The 26,820-nt window shown below is 39.3% G+C and overlaps 1 protein-coding gene across 1 annotated transcript in view; it reads right to left on the reverse strand.

Moving 5' to 3' along the window:
- LOC141462960 (complement C4-A-like) overlaps positions 1-24,491 on the reverse strand; it is a 49,527-nt gene extending 25,036 nt beyond the window's left edge. The window contains exons 1-19 of the mRNA XM_074145156.1: positions 24,424-24,491; positions 21,453-21,645; positions 20,428-20,611; positions 19,595-19,665; positions 19,197-19,282; positions 17,810-17,892; positions 16,638-16,725; positions 12,480-12,585; positions 12,175-12,298; positions 9,778-9,893; positions 8,844-9,011; positions 7,932-8,129; positions 5,364-5,555; positions 3,850-3,999; positions 3,301-3,427; positions 2,862-2,933; positions 1,807-2,007; positions 773-884; positions 476-546 (exon numbers count right to left, since the gene is read on the reverse strand). Coding sequence (XP_074001257.1) covers positions 476-546; positions 773-884; positions 1,807-2,007; positions 2,862-2,933; positions 3,301-3,427; positions 3,850-3,999; positions 5,364-5,555; positions 7,932-8,129; positions 8,844-9,011; positions 9,778-9,893; positions 12,175-12,298; positions 12,480-12,585; positions 16,638-16,725; positions 17,810-17,892; positions 19,197-19,282; positions 19,595-19,665; positions 20,428-20,611; positions 21,453-21,645; positions 24,424-24,488 — 2,407 coding nt within the window. The 5' untranslated portion in view covers positions 24,489-24,491. The remainder of the gene's footprint in view (positions 1-475; positions 547-772; positions 885-1,806; positions 2,008-2,861; positions 2,934-3,300; positions 3,428-3,849; positions 4,000-5,363; positions 5,556-7,931; positions 8,130-8,843; positions 9,012-9,777; positions 9,894-12,174; positions 12,299-12,479; positions 12,586-16,637; positions 16,726-17,809; positions 17,893-19,196; positions 19,283-19,594; positions 19,666-20,427; positions 20,612-21,452; positions 21,646-24,423) is intronic.
- Between the last annotated feature and the right edge of the window lie 2,329 nt (positions 24,492-26,820).

A 26,820-nucleotide genomic window follows, 5' to 3' on the forward strand; every position in this document is an offset into this window, starting at 1 on the left:
AGCAGCACCTGGGAACCTGGGCTCGCTGGTATCCAGTGCTCTGATCATCTCCTGGAGCTCTTCTTTTCTGTGGCTTTCCGGAGACCAAAGATTTTCATGTTTCTCCGAGACAGCCAGAACTTGCTCCCAGAAATATTCAAATAACTGCTACCTTTCTTGTGGCTATCTGGCCATGTGGAAGCTAAAGTGAGATGGTTTCTAGATTTGAAAGAATGAGGGACAATTTTGATTGTATAATCCATCCTTCTTCAGAGATCACCATGTCATTTTTATTAATATACATCTATCCCTTAAATTCTATCTGGGCATAAATGTGCCATAAAAGAGAGGACTAAATGCCGTGACCAAAACACTTTGTGTTTTTCAGTGCAGACTGTCTCACTCTGTCAACATAACATTGTATCTCTGTTTTAAAAAATATGCATTCTCCATTCATCCATACAAAGACACCCAATAAAATACACAATACTTATACCTTTTTGGGGAGATATGCTTATTGCCTGAACTTCCCAGGTAGTTATAGAGTCAGGAGCAAAGTTTACTACACTAAGAAACAGAAAATAAAACATATTAAGAAGGGTCTATAAAACATAAACATTGTCATTTGCTGAAGTTTAAATATTGTAAGGAAAAAAATATTCCCTCAGTTGTGGAGAAAAAGCACTTGCAAATATTCTGAAGTCTTTTGTATCAGAAAACACATAAATCTGATATTTATATGCATTTTACTGTACTAATTTAGACATACTCACCTAGTCAGGTAATACAGTACCTATGGTTTCCAGGGTTTTTTATTTCTTCAAAATTCCACCACCAGCTCTCAGGAAAATAAGTGCGCAAGTTGACAGAGGTTTGATCAAAAACTTCTTCATGGTCATCATAGTCTGTAAAACAAGAGTGGGGTTTCTGTTCTGAAGTCTTCTGCTGCTGACCTTACGCTGTCTTGCAGGGAGTTAGTTTGTCAGAGAGAAAGCAGCATGAAAAGCACTCCGGATGAAAAGACTTCATCTGGGTTTCATCTCGTGCATTAAAAATAAAATGCTGAAAAAAGAGAAGAAATGACCAAAATTTATCGTTGAACGAAAGGATAAATCTTCTTTCCAAGTTCAACAACTATACTGTGCCAAGCAAGAAAATATTGCCTTTTAATAATGAGTAGCAAAGGTGTTCCCACCCTCCCATATTTGTGACAGACAGGGCATGAAAGGGAAGGTCTGAGAAAAATGGTAGCAGAAATTATACTTTGAATATGTCTTTTTTTCAATATGTGCTGTTTTGTGTGTGTGTGTGACATGAGCTTCTGTGTGATCAGAGATAGGCTTTGGGGAGAAGAAAGGAAGAAAGAGACAAAATTGTCCCTGGCTGAAGTGGCCTCTTCTCGTCAGGTACTGTTCTGGTGGTACTCGAGTGTTATAACAATAGTACCACTAATTAAATAGTCATGAACCTGAGGTCACTCAGAGCTCTGAACAGAGACATCCACTCCCTTCTCTGCCCCGCATTTGCAGCCTCCCAGGGTGCGGGCAGGGGCCAACAGCTCCTCCATAAGGGCTGCACTGGGTCCAAAGGGGGCTGAAGCGATTCCTTTTCTCACCCCAAGAAGTTACTCTGTCCCACTCCCACTTCCACAGAGTACAGTGGTGAAGTTGCAACTGTGTGTGGGTGCCGCACTATACCAGGGCTCACTGAAATGGTGCTGTGAAAATGTCCCCCCCTGGTCCCACAGCTTTAAATGCCCATTAACCCTCCCTTGCCACCGTATGGAGGAAATTTTTCTGTAGACAGTTGCATGCCACCGTTCTTTACATCGTGCTAAGCCCACTCTCATCATCTGCTTCGCCTGCTTCCTGAGGGTTGTGGCTTTCTCACAGCAGTCCTGGAAGGCTTTTCTGCATTCGGGGGAGCCAGCCACCTTTCTTAGCCTTTTCTCACAAGAAAACCTCATGGGATTCAATCTCATGCCGTCTTCACAGCATTTTCGTAGAGTGGCGTTTTGATATTTGTTGGCTGCAACATAATTAAAGCCCAGAATTAGTCCTGCAGAAGTAGCAATAAGCATAAAGATGTTCATCATGCTCACTCTTGTCATTCTTGCAGTTAATGTTAATTGATAATACAACAGTCTACCTTCAGCTGGGGACCTGTTCTCTGTCCTAAAACCAGTCTCCAAACACATGAGGAAAGCATGGGCCCTAAGCTTTCGCTTCAAATTCAGATTGTGAATTAAAAACACCTCCTTGCAGACTGGAATTGGATATCTTAATAGAAATAGCCACGGCACTGTTGTCATTCTTGAATAAAGAGACCAATTTCAAAAGTAAGGAAGATCCCAGCTTCAAGCCTTCATGTCTTCCGGCAAGGAAATATCAATTTATGTGAACTTTTTTTTTTTTTTTTAGATTTAGGCCAATTATTATACTAGCTCTTCTCTTAATTGGAGCTCAAAATACCAAAAGCTGGTACAAATTCCAAGCAGAACGTCAAGAAAAAGAATAGGATCTATATAACATTTCCTGTCCATACAAATAACTTTGAAAAACTTTAAAGCCATGACTGATTCCATGACATGATGTCTGGTAGAAATGCTTTGCATTTGGGATTATAAAATGGTGAATTAGTTTCTGCTTGCAGATGGGCCACTCTTTGGTTTTGTTGTTTGGGTTGTTTTGATAAATGATGCATCAGGTTACATGGTATAATATACACGCTTGTGCTAGGTTATGGCACTTAATGCAAGAACTGGGACTATGAATAAGTTGATATCTTTTACTACCCTATCACTTCTTGCCCCGTAGGTGTAAGCCAGTTCCCTTTGCTTCCCCCTGCTAAACCTTTCAGGCCACCCAGGTGAGCAGACATACCAAGTCCTGACATTTTCTTCTGAAATTCCAAAGATCTTTTCTGCCTTCTGGTACCCTGGGGGCATTTATAGCCTGGGAAAGAAGAACAGAAAAGATTGGTCATCATACTACGACAGTAACAGCCTGATCATTCAGGTCATACAGGGAAGGCCCATTTTAGGACCCATCTCATTCACAGATGATCCTCAGTTGGCCAAGTTACCTTACAGCCCGAGCCAACTGCTGCCTGCCCCAGCTGAGCTGGGCACCAAAGGACCAGCAGCCAAGACCTGTGCTGTCTGATCTGCCAGCACTCAGTGAAAGAAGAGAAATAAAATCCACACGCAAGAGAGATCTTACAACATCATGATAAAACGTTTCTGATTTTTAAGCAATGAGGCCCCCCAGATCTAGAGTGGTCTTGTACAAACACCTAAAGTAGAGGGCAGATTGCACTTACCTTCCCGAACGTTGGATTTAATTGTATCTGATAAAAAGGCCAGACCAACATCAGTAAAAACTTGAACACTATCTGCACCACCACCTGCAGAACATCCAAGATCATACGAATTCATAGCATTAAATACCTGCCAAATAAAATAGCACAGATTGACTGTACATATCTGCAAAAGTTTTTGGTTTTGTTTTTTTTTTTCTTTTTTTTTATGTATTAAAAAATTTATTGCTGCCTTTGACTGCAGAAGCAACACAAACTGGTGGTACAAGTGGCACCTGCAAACTGAGATTCAAGCTGAGGGATGTTTTAGTTGGGGAATACTTGCAGTGGTTTTTGTTTTTTTTTTAATTTACAAACTTGTCTACCGTAGCATGGCAATCCCCAATTAAATATATCATTCATCTTAAATATATCCTAAATTGTAAAGCAAAAACATTTTCAAGTTTAGCAAAGCTGTGATTAAACAATTAATATCCATTAATTAAATTTTGATCCTCTCATTAGTCATGGAAAATTTTGCTTGATTAGTGGATGTTCTTACAGATATCTTACGTTTTTCGCTGTAAGCTTATTTTTCTTGTTCAGAACAAAAACTGCTTTATCAACCGCAGCTAAGGCAACTGTTCCTGCATGGTCTGTTTCAATCAGTAAATTGATGCTGTCTGTTGGTTCATATCTCTCTTTCTCTGTTCTCACTTTAATCTAAATAGAAAATATTGAAACAAAAATGTCACATTTGTTAATAAAAAACAAAGACTCTTTGGGCAGGGAATGCTGTTGGCTGTGTCAGCAGTTAGAGGCTGAGGGATGGTTCTGTTTTGCCGTGTTTCTGCCTGGGATCCTGCGTTTTGGAAGATGTAGATGCAGAAATCTCCCACTGGAGGACAATGAGGGGGGTTAAAAGACGTGTCTGTGCAGGATATTGGACGCTGCATTTCAATGACACTTAAGCAGCAATGGGAATTAAAAGTATGTGTAAGGGGTTTGCTGAACCAGGGCCTTCAACATCATTTTGTTATTTTCCAGTGGAAACAAAATTGCCATGAATTACAGCAAAAGACTAATTAATGTAGAAAGTTAACTGACTTCAACCAGTCTGTAACAGTATTACCTGCTTTCTGACTCACACTTGAATTTTTCAGCATGACTGAGTTCTTGTGTGGTGCATACCTGATGTAGACACTTCTGTGGTTTAGAAGGCAGTAGCCATGATGATTATGAAATTAATAGGAAATTATTAAAAGAAATGCCATCTTGAATGTAATGGGGTTTTGTCATTGTATGAGTGAAGAACTGACTTGTGTATTAGAGATGGATAATTTTTCCTGAAAACTTTTTTCCCAATGGACTATCACATTCTTTTTCCAAAACAAATATTTTCAGCGAAAAATATAATTTTAGATGGCTGACACTTCTCAGTAGTTGTGTTTTATGCTATTGGGAAAAATTATCTTGTCTTTTTTTTGTTTTTTTTTTTTTTTGTTTTACGTTATGGTACCAAAAAGGAGAAGGAGAAAGGTGAAAGAAAGGCTTAGAGGGACTCATATTTTATCCACACTTCATTTTTTAATGTAAACTTATTTTGTTTTTTAAGTGCTTTTGAAGTGCTACAAAATCTCAGAAAACTGCTTTTAACAGGAATAAAAAAGCTTGAAAAATTGCTTCAAATTCCTTCCCCTCCACCCAATAAATCACTTTTTCATGTGATGTACCTCTCTACAAAAAGACAAAGTTGTAAAGAGATTCTGCCCTTCAACTATTCTACCGGTGTTTCTCTGTGGGTTTCTAATATATAGACACTTGTAGAGGGATATTTATCCGTATGAAACTATATTTTTCATCTCTTTGAGCACAACCTGTCCTGTGGAAGAAGGCTATCTCTACCCTCACTCCTGGGAGCCTTTACCAGCTATATCTTTTAACAAGAATCCTGATGACTCCCTTTTTCAATAAAAATGAAATGTCTTTCACTTTTTAACCCCAGGCCTGCACTTGCTTTGCTGATACTCCATGGTTTTGTTTTTATTTTGGAATACAGTAACAGAAGCTACTTGCTTTCAAAGTACCTTTCCTTCACAGACATCCATAACGTCCACCCACACAGAATCAGCAACAATCTCTCGACGGCCCTCATTTGCAATGAAGTAGTAAGCTAAAAAGCGAAAGGCAGGCACCATCTCCTCAGTGATTTTAAGGTTTATTATTTTGTTTGACGAGGGGAGCCTTCCCAAAAGCACAGCTTGACCCTTTGCCACAACCTGCAAAGCAGAAATAAACAGAAATCAAATATTGTGAATATACGTTAGACTGGGCATTATGTTGCATAATTTTATATACATATGTAGAATTTTCTGAAGCAATTTCTGTTTAAAATTTATTCTCTTCTAATGACACTTAATTGTTTTAATTCCCAACCAGCCTACCGGTAGCCTGGAGGAGACCAGCACACAGCGACTCGAGCACAGGAGTGTTGTGGTAAGCCTCCACTGCGCTGGCCTGGGTTTGAACACACATCTACCACCCTTCACTCAGCCTTACAGCTTGAAAAGGGGGGCCTGGATGGCAGTCTTATTTTTGTCTTCTACAACAACAGATCATCTCCCCCAGGAGTATGTCGGTTTTATTTAATCTGTAATCAGTACTGAATCTTTCAGATGGTATAGAAGGATTGGAGCAGGAGGTTTAACCCAAAAAGTATTATTCAGGATAAAGTATCACAGACTGGTCCTTAACTGATTTCAGATCATCTTTCACTATGTAATTCCTTTCTTCCCATGTTATGTTAATTGTATTCATGTGTTGTCAGAGGGGTGGAAAACAGACACGTTGGCAGGAGTGGTCATGCTCTTCCCTGAAAAAAATACATGCAGCTTTCCTAAACACAAAATGAATGGGATTCAGGAAGAAACAAAGACATGCTGCAGCCTGGACTGAAATCCTTACTGCCTTCGCTTAGGTGGCCAAAGTATGAGAGAGAGCCATGCTGCTTACCGCCCACACACACCCTGCCTGCCCAGCGCTGCATCTTCCTGGTGCCCAGCAGTGGCAATTCCAACCCTGTGATAAGTCATCCAATGAAAATAATCCCCCAAACCTAAATTTAACTCCTAGGGATATAATTATTGCAATATATCACAGTCCTATTAAAAATAAATGGAACTGGTGCCTGTGGTGTTTATCATCCTGGGAAATTTAAGATGCCAAGGGAAATTAGGATGAAGAGAGGGAAAAGGGGATTAAACACATTTGACATTCAACAGATTAGCTCCTGGAATGTATCCATGAACACATTTGTCTCCTTCAGCAAAATAAATACTTTAAATTCCTGGTCCCAGGATGAGCGGGATTGTTTCCTTACTTTTCCATCTCTGGAACTGCTTTTCAGACCCAATTTCGGGATGCTATTTAGCGCCCTAACAGCCAATGCCTTTAATGATCTTTCATGACATTATCTGTTTGTGATAACACTGACCTACCTGTTAATTAACATCAGGTGCAGGTAATATGGAGCCATGGTAATATAAGAATTATATGTTATTCCTGAAATTCCTGTCCAGCCTGCTCTAGGTGACCCTGCTTTTGCAGGGGGGTTGGACTAGATGATCCCTGAAGCTCCCTTCCAATTCCTACAATTCTGTGATTCTGTGAAATAAACAATAGCTAACTATAAAAGACATTTTCTGAGATATTCAAGGTCCCCTAAAATATGACTAGTTTTTCTAGTTGCAGAGACAGAATCTTATGTATATGTATGATCTGCTTACAGCAAGGTAGGCAGTTCTGTAACAGCTGAAATAAAGGTATTCATGGGAATCAGACCAATAAAAATAATATTTTATATTGGCTTGTTACAAGGAAAGAATACAGATTGGAAGAAGTGGGAAAGAACTAGATCTGGATTAAGAGAAATCAAATTATCATAGATATCATAGAAGTCATCTGTCTAGGATTTCAGCTTCCAAGGCTGTCAGTTTAGTATCTTTCAAAAATATACACATAATTATGCAGACAAACATTACCCAATATGTACCCATTTGCTCTAGACTGTTAGAAACTACAGATTAAAATTTGTACTTATATGTCCTTCTTCAGAACAAAAATGTACAAAGATTTGTATATTACATGCCCTAAAATACATGCAAATATATCAAAATAACAGAATTATAGAAAAGTTTCTGGAAGGAACCTATGGAGATCTCTAGTCCAACTGGCTGCTCTAAGATGCACCATCACCAGTAACATTAAGTTAGATGTGGTTTTCTCTAGTTAAGCGTTGAATGCTTCTCAAGATGGCAATTCCCTAAACTCTCCGGGGAACCTCTTCCAGTACTGCATTCACCACTAGTGAAAAGACTTTTCTGAAATGAACCTTCCAGGGCATAATTTGTAGTCTTCATTCCTTGTTATATTGTGTGGCACCAACTAGGAAAGTTTGTCTCCATTATGTCTGTAATTTCTCTTCAAGAAATTTTAGGTTGCTATTAACTCACTCTTAGCCTCTTCACCAAGACACTGACCATCTCGGCTGCCCTTGGTTGGACCCCCTCCGGTTTCCCATGTGTTAGTAACTAGTAATTAGTTCTGGGTTGTGTAATTTCTTTTAGAAATTACTGATATGCTACTATTCTGTTTACCATATAATAGAAATAGTCAATGTTTCCACTGCCAGACTGGTGAATATCATCCAAGGTGATGCGTAAGGTATCTCCAGGTGCCACAACAGTAAGCGGGATGCTGATGCTGAGGTAGTTCAGGGAAGCAGACTGGTATTTTTCAGCTCTGATACTGGTTTCAGGTGATTCTAATCTTTCCTTTCCCTCTTCAGCCTTTACCTGTCAGGGAAGAAAAGGACAGAGCAAGTAAGGTGTGCCTCAGGATACAATATAGTGACCCTTAATTCATATCTTGCCAGGTTATTCAGAAAGTGCTGGGAAATAGGATGAATGACAGGTGGTACCACTTTAGCAGAGCCTGGCATCGAAACCCAGGATTTTAATTACTTCATTCTGTCACCCTATTTTTTCTCTTGCTGTATTTGCAACTTGATATTTTTCAGCCTTCGCCCTTTTTGGATCAGGATCAACTTTGACAGTTTTTTCCCATTTTATATTGTGAACAAAACTGAACCCTCTAACTGTCCAGATGTATGTAGCTTACTCTTTGCATTGTCTAGGGTTTTTCCTTCACTTTCTTCCCATCATTTTCTGTCAGTTCTCATGGTGGTATTCCTTACAGTCCCATTCCCATTCTCCATGCCAGGAAAATGCACATCCAAACCACAAAAAACCCCCACCACTACCACCAATGCATGTACTCCCAAAGCTCTGATGTACGAGACTGTCCTTCACTTCAGTGAGATATCCCTCAGGCCCCTGGTCTCTCTAAGATATCTTACAGAGTCTGGTCAAAGCTGTGCAGATGGTGTAACAAATGATGTTCCAACCTCTGTGCTAATTTAATGAAAACTGATCATCCTCACAGCCATTTGTAATTGTCTTATGAGCGTCAGTAACATTTTTAAACATGGATGTCTGGGTTTTCTTTACCATTATTTGAAGCATCTGAGCATCTGCAGGGATGTTGAAAGTAAAGGGGATTAGACCATCTTTATTAGAATGTGCGGTCTTCTTCATTGGGGGTTTTCCAGGCAAGGTAACAGTAGCAGTGACAGGTAGAAAGGCAGCAGGAGAGCCTTCAATCAAAGTGACAGACGCCTATTAGAAAAAAAATGTTTTTCTGTTACTTCAAGGCAATGCCTGGGTTTAAAAAATGCCCACAAACAAGAAGCAATTTTTTTATAAACTGAGAAGAAATACAAAACTGTACACATTAGTGTGTGATAATTTGAGTTTTGAGAGAAGGGGGCAGAAATCCACTCAGTCTGGACTCCAGCTAAGGTAAAAATCTGTGAACACAGATTGACACCTGCCTCAGACTTTCACTTAACATCGATTAGATCTTATCTGATCCCAGAGACATTTGTCTTTAACTATTATAAGGTAAATTTCTAACTTTAACTCTTTGTAGAAAACTTTGTAGAAAAATTCAAAGGTGTGAAGTTTAAAAACTCAAAAACTTAAATGCATTTTTTTTAAAAAAAGACAATGCCCCGTTTTAGTTTTCAGAATTTTAATTTGATATGGGATTAATTTGGTACAGTAGTAATATTTTAAACTTTTCATGTGGAAGTGAGGAAAAGACTTCTACATGTTTTATAAAACCTTGTAGTGCAACAGTGCACAGATGACTTCCAGAACAGAAAAAAAAATTTTTTTCTGGCTTCAGTTTCCCTGCTCAGGCTCTGTGTGAACAGAAATGAGACAAACCAGACATACAAACAGTAGGTCTGTATTGGACCTATTCCTGAAGGACTTTGTCCTACAGAGCTCTCAATGGATCAGATAAGGATTTTATAAACAGGGCAGATATAAACCACTTGCTATGGAGGCAAACAGACACAGTCGGCTAAATGCTACATACCGCAACAGAGAAGGGGGCTCCAGGCACAAAATACTTTTTGGTGTTAGACAGATCAACAACATAAGGAGATTTCACAAACTTCACATTGCTGAGTTCCTCTTCCCTCATCTCACCACCTGTTAATAACAAACATTATGTGTTGCTATGGGAGCAATAACTATGTACTTGCCTCTTACCACAGCATCTGTCATTTCTGTTCTCCAGATAATTACATTTTTATCAGCGTATATAAAAAAAAGTGAAATATGATCCCTCCCCAAAGAGCTTCAGTCCTGAGAAGATGAAGAGATGGGTACAGGCAGGTGGGGGACACAACCTGAGGCAGGCCAGTGCGACATCTCCTCCAGCAAGGAGGCACTGGCAGGTGTGTGCTCTTGACAGCTCAGAAATGGAGCCCTGCGAAGTGATTTGTTACTCACAACATAAAAACTCCTTTCTATTACATTGATTGAAACAAGATACCTGCAAACAAAGAGCACACTGGTGCCACAGGAACCACCTCCCTTTCCAAGCTGTTGGGGCTTCGTTCCTGGGGGAAGGCTACATCAAAGTCCAACATAAAAGTCACTTATAATCAGGAGGGGAACTTGTACCTTAGATCTCTAATTTTCTGAGAAAAAGTCTTTTTTTTTCATATTTGGCTACTGGTGAGAGTTAATATTACTTAATATCTTCCTCCGCAACTTTGTACCTACAAGACAGCTTGAGCATCTGCTTCCCATCTAGGATTCTTCTAATTAAACTACTCATTCTTCTTGTTAACTTCTAGTGAAACCACTGCGCATAATTACTTCTAAAAAACCCAGTTACATGGCTTGCTTTAAACTAAGTGCATTTAGAGACATACATCCAATGTCCTTATTCTCCACTTTAACTCTCCAAGGTTGAGAAGTGTTAGTAAAGCCCACCAGCCTTGCCCTGTCATGCATATAATCAATACGAAGCCCAGCAAGTACACAAGCGTGGAGGCAGCCTGCCTCTCTGGTAGAGAGCATGCCACACCATGAGATTTTATGTCCATCGTGCTGGTGTGGTAACGGAAAGTCTTTCAGCCTCTTTTGCTTTTGCAATAAATGCTACAGCATTAGTGCATATAAGGACTTATAGTAGATTATACTAAAGAACTGCACAGCTGTAACGCATTTGACTTAATTTTAGGATTCTAAGGCATCCCAATTAACATTTAGGATCTTTAGAATTCTAGTAATTCTAAACAAAGTAACTATACTCCTTCTATAACCAATGGGAACAGAAACCTCTGGAGTGCCATTTAACCCATCCATTCTCTAGACTGGCTGTACAAAGTGCTTGAGCTCTGATTAGATACCTTACTTTCAGATATCTAAAATAAAAGGGATCAATCTCCCTATGAACAATAGGAAAAATCTTGCCCATGTTGGAAAGGTCAGCTTCATTGCAGACTCAACTCCAGAGGTCAGCACTGAAGTTACACCTCTCACCTTAGCCTCGAATGACTAATAATAGTGCTTGCTGCAACCCAAATAACCCATCAACCACTGCATCCAGTTCACTTGTGGGTAGCTCTAAGATATCTGAGAGCCTACTCAATGTGTTTAGCACTGCTGTGAGCTAATATGTACACAAATAAAATGTAATGAGCTGTGGAAATAATTATCTGTCCTCTAGGAAAACAAAGGCAAACAGCGACTGAAAAACTTCTGGATAGGCATGATCCAGGCTCAGATCCCAGATGAACAGCAAGACCAGGCTATTTGGACTATATTGTACTTCTGCATATGCCAAGTACCACAGTCTGATAAAACTGTGGGAGGGCATAAGAGGACAAGCAGGACTCCCGAGGGCTAGATCTTCCTCTGCATTGCACTGTTGCCGTGGTACATATGCCTTACCTTTAGACTGACAGCTTTGCCAGCTGAGGTCCAAAGCAAGCTAGGATACCTAGCCCAACTAATAACTTTCTATGTATGGAAGGAGTAGACAGGGCTGAGGCAAGTGCTCAAACAAGATCTCAAGGGGAGCAATTTATTTACATTCATACAGGTGTCTGGTGCAACTCCAGATGGACTTGGGTATCTTAGATATCCTCACAGGGCTGTTTAATACGAGACAGACCTTATAGGTGAGTACTTACAGGAGACCTGAGCATTTCTGGAGCAAAAGTGGAAGACCACACAGGACTACCTAGGGCGTTTAAAGTGGTACTGGACGTTGGTGTTCAAATAAGTGAATCCCACCCAAGATTAAGTTTGTGAACAGAACGGGTCAGATGAAAGAGACTGTCATGCACTATAGCATAAGCAAGCTTGGCAGTGAAGATTGGTCCAGCAGGACAAGATTTCCCACACAAAGAATTATACTAGAGAAAGATCAATGTAAATATTACAGACTGTATCAGCTAAGGCATAGAGTACTCACTTGCAGTTTCTACAGTGGTAACAGCAACACATAAATGAAACCCTTCCAGAGAGGAAATACTCTTTCCTGATTTCTCTTCCAAAAGTGGTGTATTTAAAGTAACTTTTACTTTTCCATTCTGAATCTAAAACATAAGTAAGGGAAAAAAAAGTGACAACCCTTTACAGGTTTGTTGTATTAGAATTAAAAAATTGTTGCTTATAGCATGACTATGGTATTACAGGGATCTATATTTCAGTAATTTCTGACAATATTCAGCTTACCTGGTATAAATCAGATTAGTTCTACTGAACTTCAGTACTTACTGGTAGCTGTTGTTCCAAGCCTGGAAGAAACACTTTTTTCTCATTTTCATCAATTATGCCAAATCGCACATATGCTACACCTTGAACTCCTTTCCCATAAGAGTGTCTTTGGAAGGAAGAAAAATGAGATGAATCATTACAGTAATAAAAAGCAAGCATTAAGAAGACTAATCATTTTATGCTTAAATAAAATTGGTCTATCTGTAGGCATCCCATCTGTAACTAATAGCTTGAAAACAAAAAGTAGTCCCACTTGCTGATAACTCAAACATGAAGACTTTTACTGGTCTGTGTACAAAGTGGTGATTTCAAGTGCAGAGAAATATATGGAGTAAATCACATTGGCAGAATCACATGTGGGTACGTGATCTGACAAAATTTACCCCAGAGTATTTTAAACATTTTTTTTTTTTTAACAATAAGAACTCTAGTTGCACAGTGAGCTCTCACACTACTCACCCCCTTCACAGGGAACAAGGGAGGTATCCAGTCTATTTACCTTGGATGAACAGCTAATTCCTTTGTATGAGACACCTCACGAGCACAGCATTTAAAACGAGGGGCAGAGAATCCTCTCAGGGACAGATATGGAGTACTTGGGACCTCTAAAGACCTCCAGAGACAGATCATACCTGCCTCAGCATACCATGCTGAAATTTTAATACCTGCATGAGACAGAGTGGACACCCTCTGCCCCACGTCTCTCCTGTGGATTTAGTCAGTATAGCATAGGGAACTTTTGTAAGTAAAAAATTTGCCAGATAGGTATCTGGCCAGAACACCCCTGAACTCTCCATATAGGTCATGGAGACAGAGGATAGGGCATGTTGTTGTACCTGGCAGGCTCCTTACTCAAGGAAACCCTGACAGACGGCATTCTCCTGCAGCACAGCATGCAATGTACTACATGACACCTGTCATGGCCGTAGTGGTGTCTTTTGCTTGTGGAAATCCTGCTTCATCTCAGTTCTGTAAAGCTTCTTTTAAATTGACCTGATCTGAAGCACTGATCTATAGCAATGAAACTAACTGAGAGGCAGCTCTTATAAAAACTGCTTAAAATGCCAGAGCTAGTTAACTGCTGGAAACAACAGTCAATATATCAAATAACTGTTCATTACATGCATGGCCAGTTCAGAGAAATAAGTTCAATTATCAGGAATTCCAGATGTTGATTTTGATAAAAGTCAGGCAGGCCTGTGTAGCACCACTAGGACATTTTCCAATTGACAAAAGAACAGTATTGAGTTATTCAACCCTGTTTTTCCTCTTAAATAATCATGATGTTGATGGATAGTGGAGTTGCACAGTCCACAAACTCAAAATTCAGTGCTACAATAACATAAAGAGAAAATTCTAGAAAGGATTAAAGTACTGAAGTCAGTTATCTGATATCACTTCATATCAAAATATCAAATAATCATGATTAAAGCTAATAATTATTCAATAGAACCAAATAAAGAATTGAAGGTGATCAAGAGGAGGTTAGAAGACTTGAGTTTGTCCAGCCATGCAAAAGAAGGTCAATGCAGGGATCCTTATACTCTCTCAAGGTGCAGTGGGGAAAGAAAGGATCAGCACGTTCAAGGTGAGGAGCTCAAGGACAGCAGGGAGAAGACCAACAGGGTATAAGCTGGCCAGGAATGAATTCAGACCAGAAATAAAACCCAGCAGAACTGAGGGAGTGGTGAATCAATATTCCACTTGGATATAGTGCTGAGGTCCATACAGCACATCTAGTGACAGCATCCTGTTTGTGCCAGTGTGAGTAAATGAAATTAAACGAGCGCAGTGCTGTCTCGGAGGCTGAGGCCTAGGAAGCATAACGAAATACCTTGCTAAAGTTATATATTATTCTGTAGAATTAGTAAGTTATTAGAAAATAACCTCACTGTTAACACAACTCCCAACATTGTTACCTGTATATTTTTTATATTGTTCAAAAATAATTGTGAATAATTAATAATCAAAATACTAAAAGTGCATGGATACAACAAGCCTTATTAGGCGTCAACAATACTGATTGTTTAATAAATATACACAGTTCACTTTCCACTATCTTGGGTATCATTGCTGTACAGAAAATTTGCCCACTGTTTAACACTAACTACATTTATCAATACTAGCTACAATAACTCTGAGTGATCCTATTTGTGGTTCTGTGTTAAAGAACCTTGAGGAACGTGGTGAATCAACCTCAAAAAAGCCATGAGATGCTGACTTATTTTTTAAGTAGCTGTTCTTAGTGAAGATCTGGCATTACTTGCTGATACTGTGTGTTCAACTCTCTGCCGACACCTCAAAATTGGTGAAATAATTCTGAGCTTTTGTCTAGATACAGCGAAATATACAGAATAACTATTTCAGTGTTATTTAGATAATGCAGAGTGCCTTATTTCAGGTGATATATTTCTTCCATATCAGCCATCTGGTGTGTTTGGCAATATCCTAAACACCTACCCAATTTGATAGTATTTGCTAATATTATTTTCTGATCTTTAAAGATATAAAAAATTAGGAATCCACAAAACCAAAGAAAATAAAATGTGAGCAAAGAGGTGGTCAGTCTCTTCACTCCTTTGAAATGGAAAAGATTTCTTCCAACTATGAGAGAAGGTCAGCTGCCTCCATCTGCCTGTTCTCATTTCATTAGATTGATTCCTCTTCAAAAAAAAAAAAAAAAAAAAGAGGTATCAAGTTCTAATTTAGTCAACATAGAGACACTAATTCAGACATTTAACTTTTCACACAAATGTTCTTTGACTTCAGAAAATGTAGACTTCTGTTCAAGTGCAGTATTAAGTTTTGCTTTGTCTATTTCTAGTATTTTGTTTTTCATGAAGGAACTTTACATGCTCTTTCATCAAAATGATACTGGTTTTATGCCATGATTCTTTTTTTTTTTTTTTCCACTGAGTCATCTTTAAAATAGATTTAAAATCTAACTTTAAACCAAATTTATAACATCTGAATTAACGCCACACTGAACCACTTCACTTAAGTGACTGGCATGTAGATCCTGGACTTACAAATCTCATAAAAATCTGTCCTAGTGAAGTCATGAACTCTAATTGCATGAGTGATGACTTCAGTGAAAAGGAAATACATCGCTAAGTCTCCAGAGAACCATCTGATTTCTCTCTCATCTTCCCAAAGTGCAAGGTGGCCAAGGTATTTCTAGTCATTTTGGATTCCAGCTAAGTGGTAAATAAAGAATAATGTTCTCCTAAAAGGCAGTAGTTTAGTATTTCCACTCTAAAGAACCCTGAAAATTCAATAGCCAAGAGGGCTTGGTACATATTTATAAGCCATTGTTAAACCATACAGCAAATTTATATTTGGCCCTGTCAGTGTTGGATCAAAAACAACAGAGCCACACAGCACAAAATACTCAATCAGGGTTCAGTCTGATTCTTCAAAAGCATTCCGAATATTTTGGTGAGTTAAATTTGCACTGCCTGACTTCCTAAGAGATAAGGTACAATTATGTTTGATGCCATCCTGATTTGATATGGGATCGGGTGTAAGTTACTCTCTATAGAGCCCTGCCTTGTAGTTTAGTCAGGTTGAGAGCTTTGTAGCTGTGTCTGATCCAGATCAGTGTGGTACTACTGTGCACGTGTCTGTAGTGAAGGCCATGGGAACTCCTCTGATCCACTGTACTAATTCGCATGGAAGCACTTCTGCATAAAATTATTACTCTCAAATAAGCACTAGCTTCCAAACTTCACCGAGTTTGGAGAAAATTTCATACCCAAACTTCAATCCATCTCTACTTGTATTACATTAAATAGCAATATGTGAGGTGTTATAATGTTTCTAAACGTTTAAACCAAAAAGCATAAAGAAAAGCAGGTTGTTGGTTTGCCTGGAACCTTACCTAGCAACACAGGGGAGAACTCTAAACCATCACCCTTTTACTAGCAAGCTAAAATATTCAGAAAATCTTGTTCCATTTTGATTACAATCACTTGGACCCAGGTAGCATTTTACACTGATGTCTCAAGTCAGTAGTGGAAACAGAGTATATAAGGCTAAAGTCAGATTCAAGTAAAGCCAGAAGCCAGTTAACTGTTAATGACAAGGAGAAGAAGCAGCTGCAAAGTTCATTATCTACTTATCTGCCTCCTAAACCAGCCTTGGTGTGAGCACACCTACTTTGCCTCAATATCAAACTCAAACTTTTCATTCCAAATGTGGTAGTATGGCTGATGTGGGATGAGTTTGACTTCAAAAGATGGAAGTTCTGCATGAAAAAAAAAGAAGACAAAAGGTCACGACATGCGAGTTTCAAACATACCTTAAACTCCTGGCACTTGGCAACACCCACTGAGAGGATGCAGTTGCATTAATGTTTTAGTTTGAATCACCAGCACACTTCTGAAGCAAATCTCTTGATCCTGATCTCCCTTACTCTGCTTTGCTTCAGTAGTGGAGCAGTCTTTGAACACACAACAGATAATGGGCATTAAGTGCCCTGGACTAGAAGCAGTCAGAAGTAAACCCACCCTGAAATGGGTTGAGTGTGGACATGAGGTCCTCAGCATCAGCTGTGTCACTCTGCAATTTGCTCCTATAAAGCCAACCTATTTGCTACTGTAGATATAGCCAGAGTAGTTTCCTCCTGGATGTATGTGTTTGCAGAGGGGGCAGTAACCTCCACTATTCTGTTACACCCACTAGCTAAGGCAAAAGAGTTTTGTAGTTTTGTTAAACTGAGATTTTCATATAATCCTGGGGTTTTCTTTGGCCTTTAAGAAAAAAAAAAACAAACAAAGCAAACCCACACTAAATTTTACAAGAAAGCATAATTTCAGTGCAAATAAATCAAGCCATTTTTTTACCTTAAATTGTTAAATTTCTACATTTTTATTTTTTTCCACTGTGCCCTTACTTTTCTTTAAAAAACATTCTCTGAGTATAGGAACAACTCTTATCAACTTCCAAATTGAATTCTACTGAGAGAAAATGGGTAGCTTTTTTTTTTCATTTTAGTCTTTAATGAAAACTTTAGCCAGAATTGCAATAATTTTAAAATGGAGCTCATCTCCATTTTTTCTGCAGTAGGAGGGCCCTTCCAAAAAACCAATGTTTTGTGAAAGATGTTAAAGTTACTAAGCCTGTTAAAAAATAAAGGTTTTTTTCAAATGTAAGTGGAAGGCACACAAACCCAGAGTTCTTCTCTGCACCAGACATAGCAATGAGGCACTGAAACACTATGAATCTTGTCCTTAGTACCTAACTACAGCCAGGTTTAATTACTGCAGTATGTCTTTTAACACATAGTGATGACTTCATATATTTATAATGGAAATTAAATATTCTCTTACCATAATTTTTAACTTCAAATTCTGCAGAAACATTAGACATTTCATATTGATTAAACCAGGCTTTGATTTTCCAAGTTCCAAGCCTACAGTTCAGATTCAGAAGAAAATTGTTAATTAGGATTCCTCAGATATTTTATGATGCTAATATATTTAAATTATCCCTAAACACCACTATTTTCCTTGCTTTGATCTCATCCAAAAACTTATTTATTAATGGCTTTCTCTTTGTTGGAAAGAGCCAGCAATGTATTTCCAAATGTCTTAGGAAACACTCAAAAAGACTTTATGAGGTCCAATACCATATCGATGCCACAAGATACCATATTTGCAAACCACAAGTAACATGCCCTGCCTTTGAAAGAGAGAACTCACCATATATTTCCTACAGCTTATCTTCACTGTGATATCAAAATCATTCTAGCAATACTGAATATTAAGTAAAAGCCTGTATGTTTGAAATCAGAGGTAATTAATTACACTTTGCAAACTGAGCTCTTACAGAAGTGCTGTTCTGAATGTAGTCATACAGTTGAGCAGATTTGCAAGCAGTTTGCTAAGTTGTGCCTTACCAGCATAAATATTGCTAGCTGCAGTGTATTAACATTAAATTCTGGACTTACGTCTCCAAGATGAGGTGCATAAGGGTAGAAAGATACTAACTGTAGGCTCAATCTCTGCTCCATGGTGAGAGACAATTTTTAGAATAGAATAGAATAGAATAGAATAGAATAGAATAGAATAGTAGAAAAGTTATTCAAGCAATTCAGCAGTTAAAAATCTTAAGTATCTAAGTACTTCAACAGGTAAGAGGGATACATCTGGATGGCTAATAGGAGGTGGGGTTAGTCCTCCTTGCCTTAGACATTATACTGTGAGGTCTTCCACCTGTGTAGGTCCCCTCTGTCTCCTCTACTGCCAATGAAGAGAAGCAGACAGTGCTGAGGAATGGTACATCTATTCCTGACACAGTCATCTAAAACAGGCCAGGTGAATCGCAGCCCAGAGAGGTGACTTCCTCCAGTGTCAGAGAAGGGAGTGTGGGGTGACCAGCTCGGGTGTAGACCCTGGCAGGGCAGCGGGCTCCAGGGCTGGTTCCAGAGCAACCACGCGTGGTTCCCTGCTGTCATGTGCTGACAATGTGCAGTGTTGCTTCTCAGGTGTAATCAAAGCAAAACCGCTGGCTTTAGTATACTTTGTGTCCCCCTGCTGTTCTAAATAAAGCAGACAATACACAGTAAGAAGAAAAGAGAAGAGAGGAAATCGGAGGAGCAGAGCAGGAGGAAGGGCAGGGAAGGGCAGGACTCTTTTTAGCTTGAAGATAGTTCTGTTGCGAGAGACATTTTGACCTGTGAACTGTTTTAATGCACAAGGCACAGCAGTAACGTACTCAGCAACGTCAGGTATTTCAAAGTTTTCACTGAAGGCTGATTTTATTTTCCGTTCTGACTTTTTAACCACCATTTCTTTTGAATTCTGTTGAGACAAAAAACCCATAAAGTTATGTACCAGGTGTCAAACATTACATCCAAAAGCTCAAGTTCATTTACTAGTCGTAAGGAAGAGCATTTTTGCTCTGCTTACTTTCCTACTTTAATATGAACAAGTTACTTTTCCACCCATCCTCCTGATTTTGGCCAAAAATGACTAGGCATACCTCACAATGTGTAAATATTGATTTCTGGAGAGGACTCATAGCTATAGTTTTACTCTTGGATCTTTTGTGGAAGATTTTCATAGTTCCTGTGCTGAAGAAGCACTCATTAACAGTATTTTTTGCATACTTACTAGCACAACAACTGTAACTGTGTCATCTGCTGGCCTCATAGCATTGTCCAGAATGAAGATCCTGTATTTTACTGTTTAAGAGAAGAATAAATGTGTTCACATAGTTATTTCTCACCTTTCTAGATAGTAATTATTGCAACCTCTAGATTGAGTTTACTGAATTTAGGATAAAACCATTTCTTTTAATGAAAAGAAGCCTGAGAAATTAAAAAAACAAAACCAAAAACAAGAACCAAAAAACTTTCATTCTTCCATAGGCTTTGCATGTTATTCGACTGACCAAATATTTTTTTGAAACAAATTCTGAAAAATCTTCAGGGAGCTTCACTCACTTTTGTATTCTTTCTGCAGTCAAGGCCTGCAACCAAACTCAAGAACTTTTTTGACATTCCTTTCTTGTTACTTAATTAAATTAAGTAACAAAACAGTTGTGGTCTTAAAGTGAAAAGGGTATTTATTGCCGGTGTTGCAAGCAGAAGCAATAAGAGGTTTTTTTGCAGGTTTCTTACAATTTTGTTTTCCAAAAAAAAGTCATTAGTAAGCTTTTTGAACAAAAAGGAGCAGATTTTGTCTGGCTTTTGCTAGGAGAAAGAATGACTTTTTGACTCTGGTGGCATTTCCACATGGGTTGCTGCAATGTGCAGTGCAGACTCTGCAGAAGCCCTGGCTGCAGAAGGCAAGTTTAAAATCTGGACTGGCTGGTAAACACAGAGGTAGCTGGGCTTAAACCAGAAGGATTTACATTAGCAAGGATCAAGTCATCATTATTTTTTCTAATCATGCCCTTGTAACATCTATATTCAACATCTGAAATGCAGCATTTGTATTTTAACCTTTGGAACTTGGTGTGTATATAGGCTTATCTGTCTGAATAAAAATGTAGCCTTTCTTGGAAGACAGGAGGATGCGAGTGCTTTGAACCGTCTGCTCATAAAGGTCCCTGCTCTCGGTGACTAGCAAAACATATGGCCCGTTACTCCTCTTGAACATATCCTGTTGCCGAGTCCCTGGCTTGACCTGAAGAGGACGAAAGGAAAAAACCCACAGAGTCAGATATGAACCTGGTACCTTTGGAGACACACAGCTGAGAACCAAAAAGAGCTGAAGTGCTTAAATAATTTTATTAGCACTGTCAAACAGTAGATATTCAATTATATCTTTCTTATTGTGTGTTATGTCTTTCTTACTGGGTGAGTATTTCTCTTTAAGTAGAAATACTATCTAATCCCCCATTTTCCACCATAGAAACACACATTCTTCTGTTCAATGGCAGTAACTCAAGCCCAGTGATTTTTCTTTAGTCTACATGCATGTTGAACTCCAGTTACCATGTCATTTGGTAGCTATAGCAGCATCCTGTAATCCTTCACTTGCTAAAATCTTGGCTATGAGATTAGAGCCTTACCTCACACAGGTTAATACAACGTTTCTAAACATCATGCTCAAGAGGAACCTGATCTGAAAGCTCGGCTTTTAGCTCTGGGAGTAATCAATCGGAGCTAAACTGAGTCTTGCTGTGTGCTGTTTTCCAGCCAAGTAGCCCAAACTAGTAGTCCTGAACTGAATGCTGCCAGACTTCGAAGAATCATGTCAGAAGCAAATAATGCAAAGCAGGATGTAAAGAAGAATTAATCAACTTACAGGATGCAGAAACATCACAGGCTTTCGTCTGAGAGACTGCACATTTTTAAAGGTTTCTCCTATTTTATAAAAATGGCTGGTATGCCAAAGGCATGAATGCAGTTTTAGCTTAAGTGATGCAGAACAACAAACAGCAATAAAATAATTAAATGTACAGATTATGCGCATTTTTTATCACCAGATGAAAACATTAACATCAGTATGATGGTAGACTCACCATTACTTTTTTCATGTCTTGGTAGTTGTTATTTTCATTAAGGTTAAAGATGGTCCTCTCTGATAGGAGCTGATTTTTTACCTCATCTTTGAAGTATGCAGTGACTTGCACAGGGCTCTGGGCTCCATGGACTTGAACTGTTATTGTCTCATGTGTGCCCAAATGCACCACATTTGGGGCAGTAATAACAAATCTAAAACAACATAGACACAGATTGTCCACTATGTAGGCTGATTTTTGTAGAACACAAGAATGTCCAACCAATACCAATTGTAAAGAAAAAAAACAGACTCTCACAGAATAGTTGAGCCTGGGGCTTGTGAAGAACACCTGGTCCATCCCCCATGTTAGTCAGAGTAGAGGTTAAAAGAAGACAGTTTCTTTGCGACTGATGCCCAAATTCTAAACCATCACATTTAGGACCCACAAAAAATAGTCCCTGTAGATCAGAGAGAAAAAACCTGCAACATGTCGCAGGGACTGCCAATGCCATTTATAGCCTGGTTTTCCTTAGAGAAAATTTTATAAACTCAACTTTCTGGAAACAAAACCAGGCCATGCATTAAGAGACAATGAACAGATATTCATAAATACATATTTGATACTACAAAGTCATGTATCTTCATGGACTAGCCCCTACATCATTCCAGCTTATGCTTCAGTATGTCAGGAGATATCAATTTCCTGTATAAACATATGTATGGGGTTCCAAGTAGCTCATCTTCATTCAGATGTCACTGCTCATGAAATGCTGGTGATGAGAGACCATGGAAGGTGGGACCACAGGTCTGGGAAGGGCTGAGTTGGAGACAAAGCTGGTTGGGATTTAGCTTTATGTCATGGTTTATTATTACTTTCCTGGTGAAAGCTCTGGTGCTTCTTGGTAATTAATTTCATGACCTTTAAAGTGTTGATCACCATTCTTGCACTCTTTTTTCAAGTATCTTTTACAAACAAAAATCAGAGAACTATGTGAAAACCTGTATCTTAACCACAGAATCATAGAATCATTTGGGTTGGAAGAGACCTTAAAGATCATCTAGTTCCAAGCCCCCTGCCATGGGCAGGGCCACCTCCCACTAGGCCAGGTTGCTCAAAGCCCCATCCAGCCTGGTCTTGAACACTTCCAGGGATGGAGCATCCACAACTTCTCTGGGCAACCTGTTTCAGTGTCTCACCACCCTCACAATAAAGAATTTCTAAAGATATAAAATGAAAGGTCGGGTGTAGAAATAAGGGAATAAAACTGATATGTTTTTTTTAAGTTAAAATCAAATCTAGTTCTATTTTTTCTGATAATAATCATGGTGCACCGTGAAAACAAACAAACAAAAAAATCTCTCTCCTTCCATATGATTAGTGTAATTCATCATAAGTGGTCTGAGTTTTCACACACACATAGGGATCTTGGGAAAGAAAAACAGAACAGCCTTCAATAAACATTAAAAAGTTTTATCATTTTTACCTATATATTTTTGAAAATACTTTCTAATGTTTCAAGTTTACAGCGAATGATGAAACTTGTCTTTCAGTTACATCTGCCCATCTGCAATGCTTGTTCCTCATCTTTATTGATCTCCGTTGTCTAACTATCTTCTCTATTTCACTAATCAGGCAGGTTTGGCATCTATATACTTTTGAATGCTTGAATGTTGAGAAGAAAGTTTTCATTTTCAGCTGTGTTCATTGCATTTTCTCAATGGGATTGAAGCGGTTTTACTCTAAAAGTGTCACTGCATCGCCCTCTCAGAGTCTGTTGGCTTTAGCAAAAGTTGAGTGAACTTATATACAAGACCTGTCTTCGCATATGGAAAAAAGAGTGTGGTGCTTGCTCTCTGCATAGCCTACAGGGTCTTTTCTTTACAGAAGTGTAGTTAGTTGTTTAAAAGTTTACCTATGCAATAGTTCAGACAGACATGGTCACTAGCCTACACTGCCCATAATCTCAGCTACCCAGGCACAAGCCAGATCTGGTCTTGAAGGGTCATGATGATATTTTCCTGACATAATGTTCAGTTTCATACACCTAACACCTTGTGTTTCCCACACCCAATTACCTCAGAAAAAAACTAACTCAGTTCTTGTTTCCATTAAGATTTTATCACAGATGACAAAGCCCGGGCTTTACTGAAGATGAAGTGTGCCTCGACGCACCATAGGTACCCCAGTAACAAGTGTGTATGGGGCTGTAGTTTTCACCCTGATGTGGACACTGGAGGTCAACACCAGAGTGCAGGCAGGAGTCTGCACCTGGCTAAAACCAGGAGAGAAGTAAGTATGTGGGGCTGGAGATAATCTCAGAAGTGAGCTGACATGGAAGAAGAGGAGGGTTTGACCTGTCTGCCCAAATATCTCATGAAGGCTCTCCTCTGGCTGTGGCAAATACCTGAATACACTTGATCCTGGTGGGAACAAAGCAAGCATCTCTTCTGTACCTCTACCCTACAGTAAAGGTCAATTTGAAGGAACTTTAACTTGCTGCATATGTTTTTCTCAAAGAGTTATATCTATTTCCCAAATGCAGCAATTTGTCCAACTAGAAGAACCAGTATCAACATATGTAAATCTCCACTAAAATAGAGGATAAATACAGAAAAATCCTGAAGCTCTTCCAAATGTGAGACCTTTGCTTTCTGCAATATATAGATCAATTACAGAAAGGAGAGTTATTCTATCCCAAGATTTTCCAATCTGGTAAATGTCATAAACTGAAGATGAACAAGCAGCAATAACAGCATGAATACCATGCTTTAGCAGGACTTTTAAATTATTTGTTACTGGATGGAAATCTTTCCCCTTTAAAGTGCCTTAAAAGGTGGGTTCAAAGCTTTTTAGCTATTTAAGCTTGCACAAATTTCCAGTGATCCAAGAAACAGGCTTTGTTGATTCTCTGCCAAGACCATTAGCATCTCCTACTTTCGCTTTCAAGGGATTTGTTAGGAGTGAAGAATTAATAATAAAATGTACTTACGATGGTGCTTGCTGTGTATTGGACAACAGCGAACAAAAGCTCATCAAAAATACCAGCCTTTCCATTGGAAAACTCTACAACATCTGCAAAACAGAAATAACAAACAGCCACCATCAATCTACCCTTAAGGTGCAGGATTTAAGAAATGGGCCGATGGCACACTGCAGCAAAGAGCATTACCTATCCTGGTTATTTATTAATAACTTGCAAAACCATGCAACCAATAATGATGGGCAGGCTGGTGATGTGCAAAATAATAGCCTAGGGAGAGACATTCAGGACTAAGCCACAATTTCACATTTGATCGTTCATTCATTCTCCTTCCAGCTTCAATATCTTCACATGAGAGCAACTAAAAGTCATGTGCAGAGAGAAGTTTTCACAAATACTGCTAAGGCAATCCCAAAATCAAACAAGACACCATGGCTGTAAAGCACTTTTAAATGGGGACAAATGCAAGTGAGTGGTCCTTTCTCTATGCCATTACTTAATTCCAAGCATCTCTGTGGTCCAGCAAAGGCAAAAGAAAGCTTCTTCTGGTTTAGATACCACCAAAGGAGGAGCACTGGAAATCTGCCTGTGCAAGTCAGTCCCAGTCTGTAGTGCTTGAAGGCATCCATCTGCTTTAACTTAAGTGGAAATAAAATGGATGTCTCTGTTTGAGGTACTCTCCAGTTTTCCTTTATGGTCAAGACAGAGGGCTTTTTCAGAGGGTAATTAGCCTCAACTTAGCATAAGCACATAAAATGACTCATCAGCTGAAAGCATTCCAGACTGCAGGAGAGACACACGATGTCTTAAAAGGCAGATACTCAAAAACAGGGGAAAAAAAATAATCTGATTAATAACCTTTTGTGCGGGAACCAGTTTTGACCAGAGGCAAATGAAATAACAAACTGAAACTCTCATCAGGTCTCCTTTTTGCAAGCCTTTACTGGATCGTTGTCTCCCAAACATGATTTTGTTGACTCATGAGAATGGAAAAATGCCCATCTGATTTACAGGCAGGTCAAATCCCAGAAATGATCACATGGCTGCCCGCAAGTTCTGGGGATAAACTGCCCTTTAAGTCTGTGTCTTTAATTATTAGCAATGGATGCCTTAAATCAGCACTCCATTATTTGTAAGGTGAATTTTAAATGGAGAAAGGACTCACTGCCCACAATCATGTTGCAGTGTGGGGGTGAAGGGACATCCACATCCCCTTGCCTAAGAAACATCCCTTACCTTGCCCTTCAGACATAACCAGCTCCACTAAGAGCAGTCTCAAGACAAGGAGGTAGGGGAAGTGAAGAAGGTCTAAGTTGTCAACAAACTGGTTCACTGTTTTACACCGAGCATGTGACAAATGTGGTTGCTCCCTCTGAAACAAAAACAGGTGGATGACAAGTACTCTCTGTCCATTGGTGCTCACAGAAAGTAGCAGCAACAGCAGCAACAAGAATGTTTCTGGCTTCAAACTCACACCAGCAGAAGCTAAGTTTTGCCTGCTCTAGGCATAGGTGTTTTCCAAGAGGCAATCAGTTGCCTTTACCCTTCCTCTTCTGGCTTCCACTCTCACTTCAGTTGTCAATCAGGAGGGAGAACGTGAGGAAAGGTACTTGTGGATCCTCAGGGTCCAAATCCATGCTCTTTGGGTGATGTTTACAGGAGATCAGAAATGGGAACTGTTATGACCAAAGTTATTTTCACTCTGCCTTCTCTCTCCACCCTCTCATGCCCTCTGCAGTTATGCACTGACAAAATTGATTTATTTCCATGGCAAAATCACATTGCTTTCCTCAGGGCCTCTGGCCTCCCAGACCCAAGCTAGGTGGTGAGGAAGAGTAGAGATTTCCACCACAAATCTGCTCTGTGCTTAGGACAAAGACAAAGGTTTTGTGGAAGAAGTTCTCTGGGGAACGGGGCTCATGCTCTCCCTGGGAAGCAGAAGACACTTGTCAAACTTGCAGCTGGTAAAATAAGGACTTCTCATTCTTGCATGAGGAAAGAGAAGATAATGGAGGAAGTTAATTATGAGGAGCAGTAGCTGTGGAGCATGCTAAGGCTCCTGCCACTTTCAGAGACAATTCCACTGCTAGGTCTTACACGGCTGCCATCCAAGGTCAGGGCTGATGCTATCCCTGAGCAATCTCAATCACTAAAACAGAACAAGAAATGAGTATGAATGGGTCCCTTATTTTTGCATCACACAACTAAAAAATAAGGAAAAAAAAAAATCAAAGTCGCAAGGTCAATGCCCTTTCCTTGAGAAACACCTACAGAGTTCTCCCAGCTGAAATGTCAACAATTTGCTGAAGACTGCAACACAACCAGCATGGATTTCCCACTCCTGAAGTCACAGGACAGGCAGCTCTGTGCTGTGGGGCCACACCAGAACTCCGCTGTTGTGCCAGT

This window comes from Numenius arquata, chromosome 1 (assembly GCF_964106895.1).
Source record: "Numenius arquata chromosome 1, bNumArq3.hap1.1, whole genome shotgun sequence".
NCBI lineage: Eukaryota > Metazoa > Chordata > Aves > Charadriiformes > Scolopacidae > Numenius > Numenius arquata.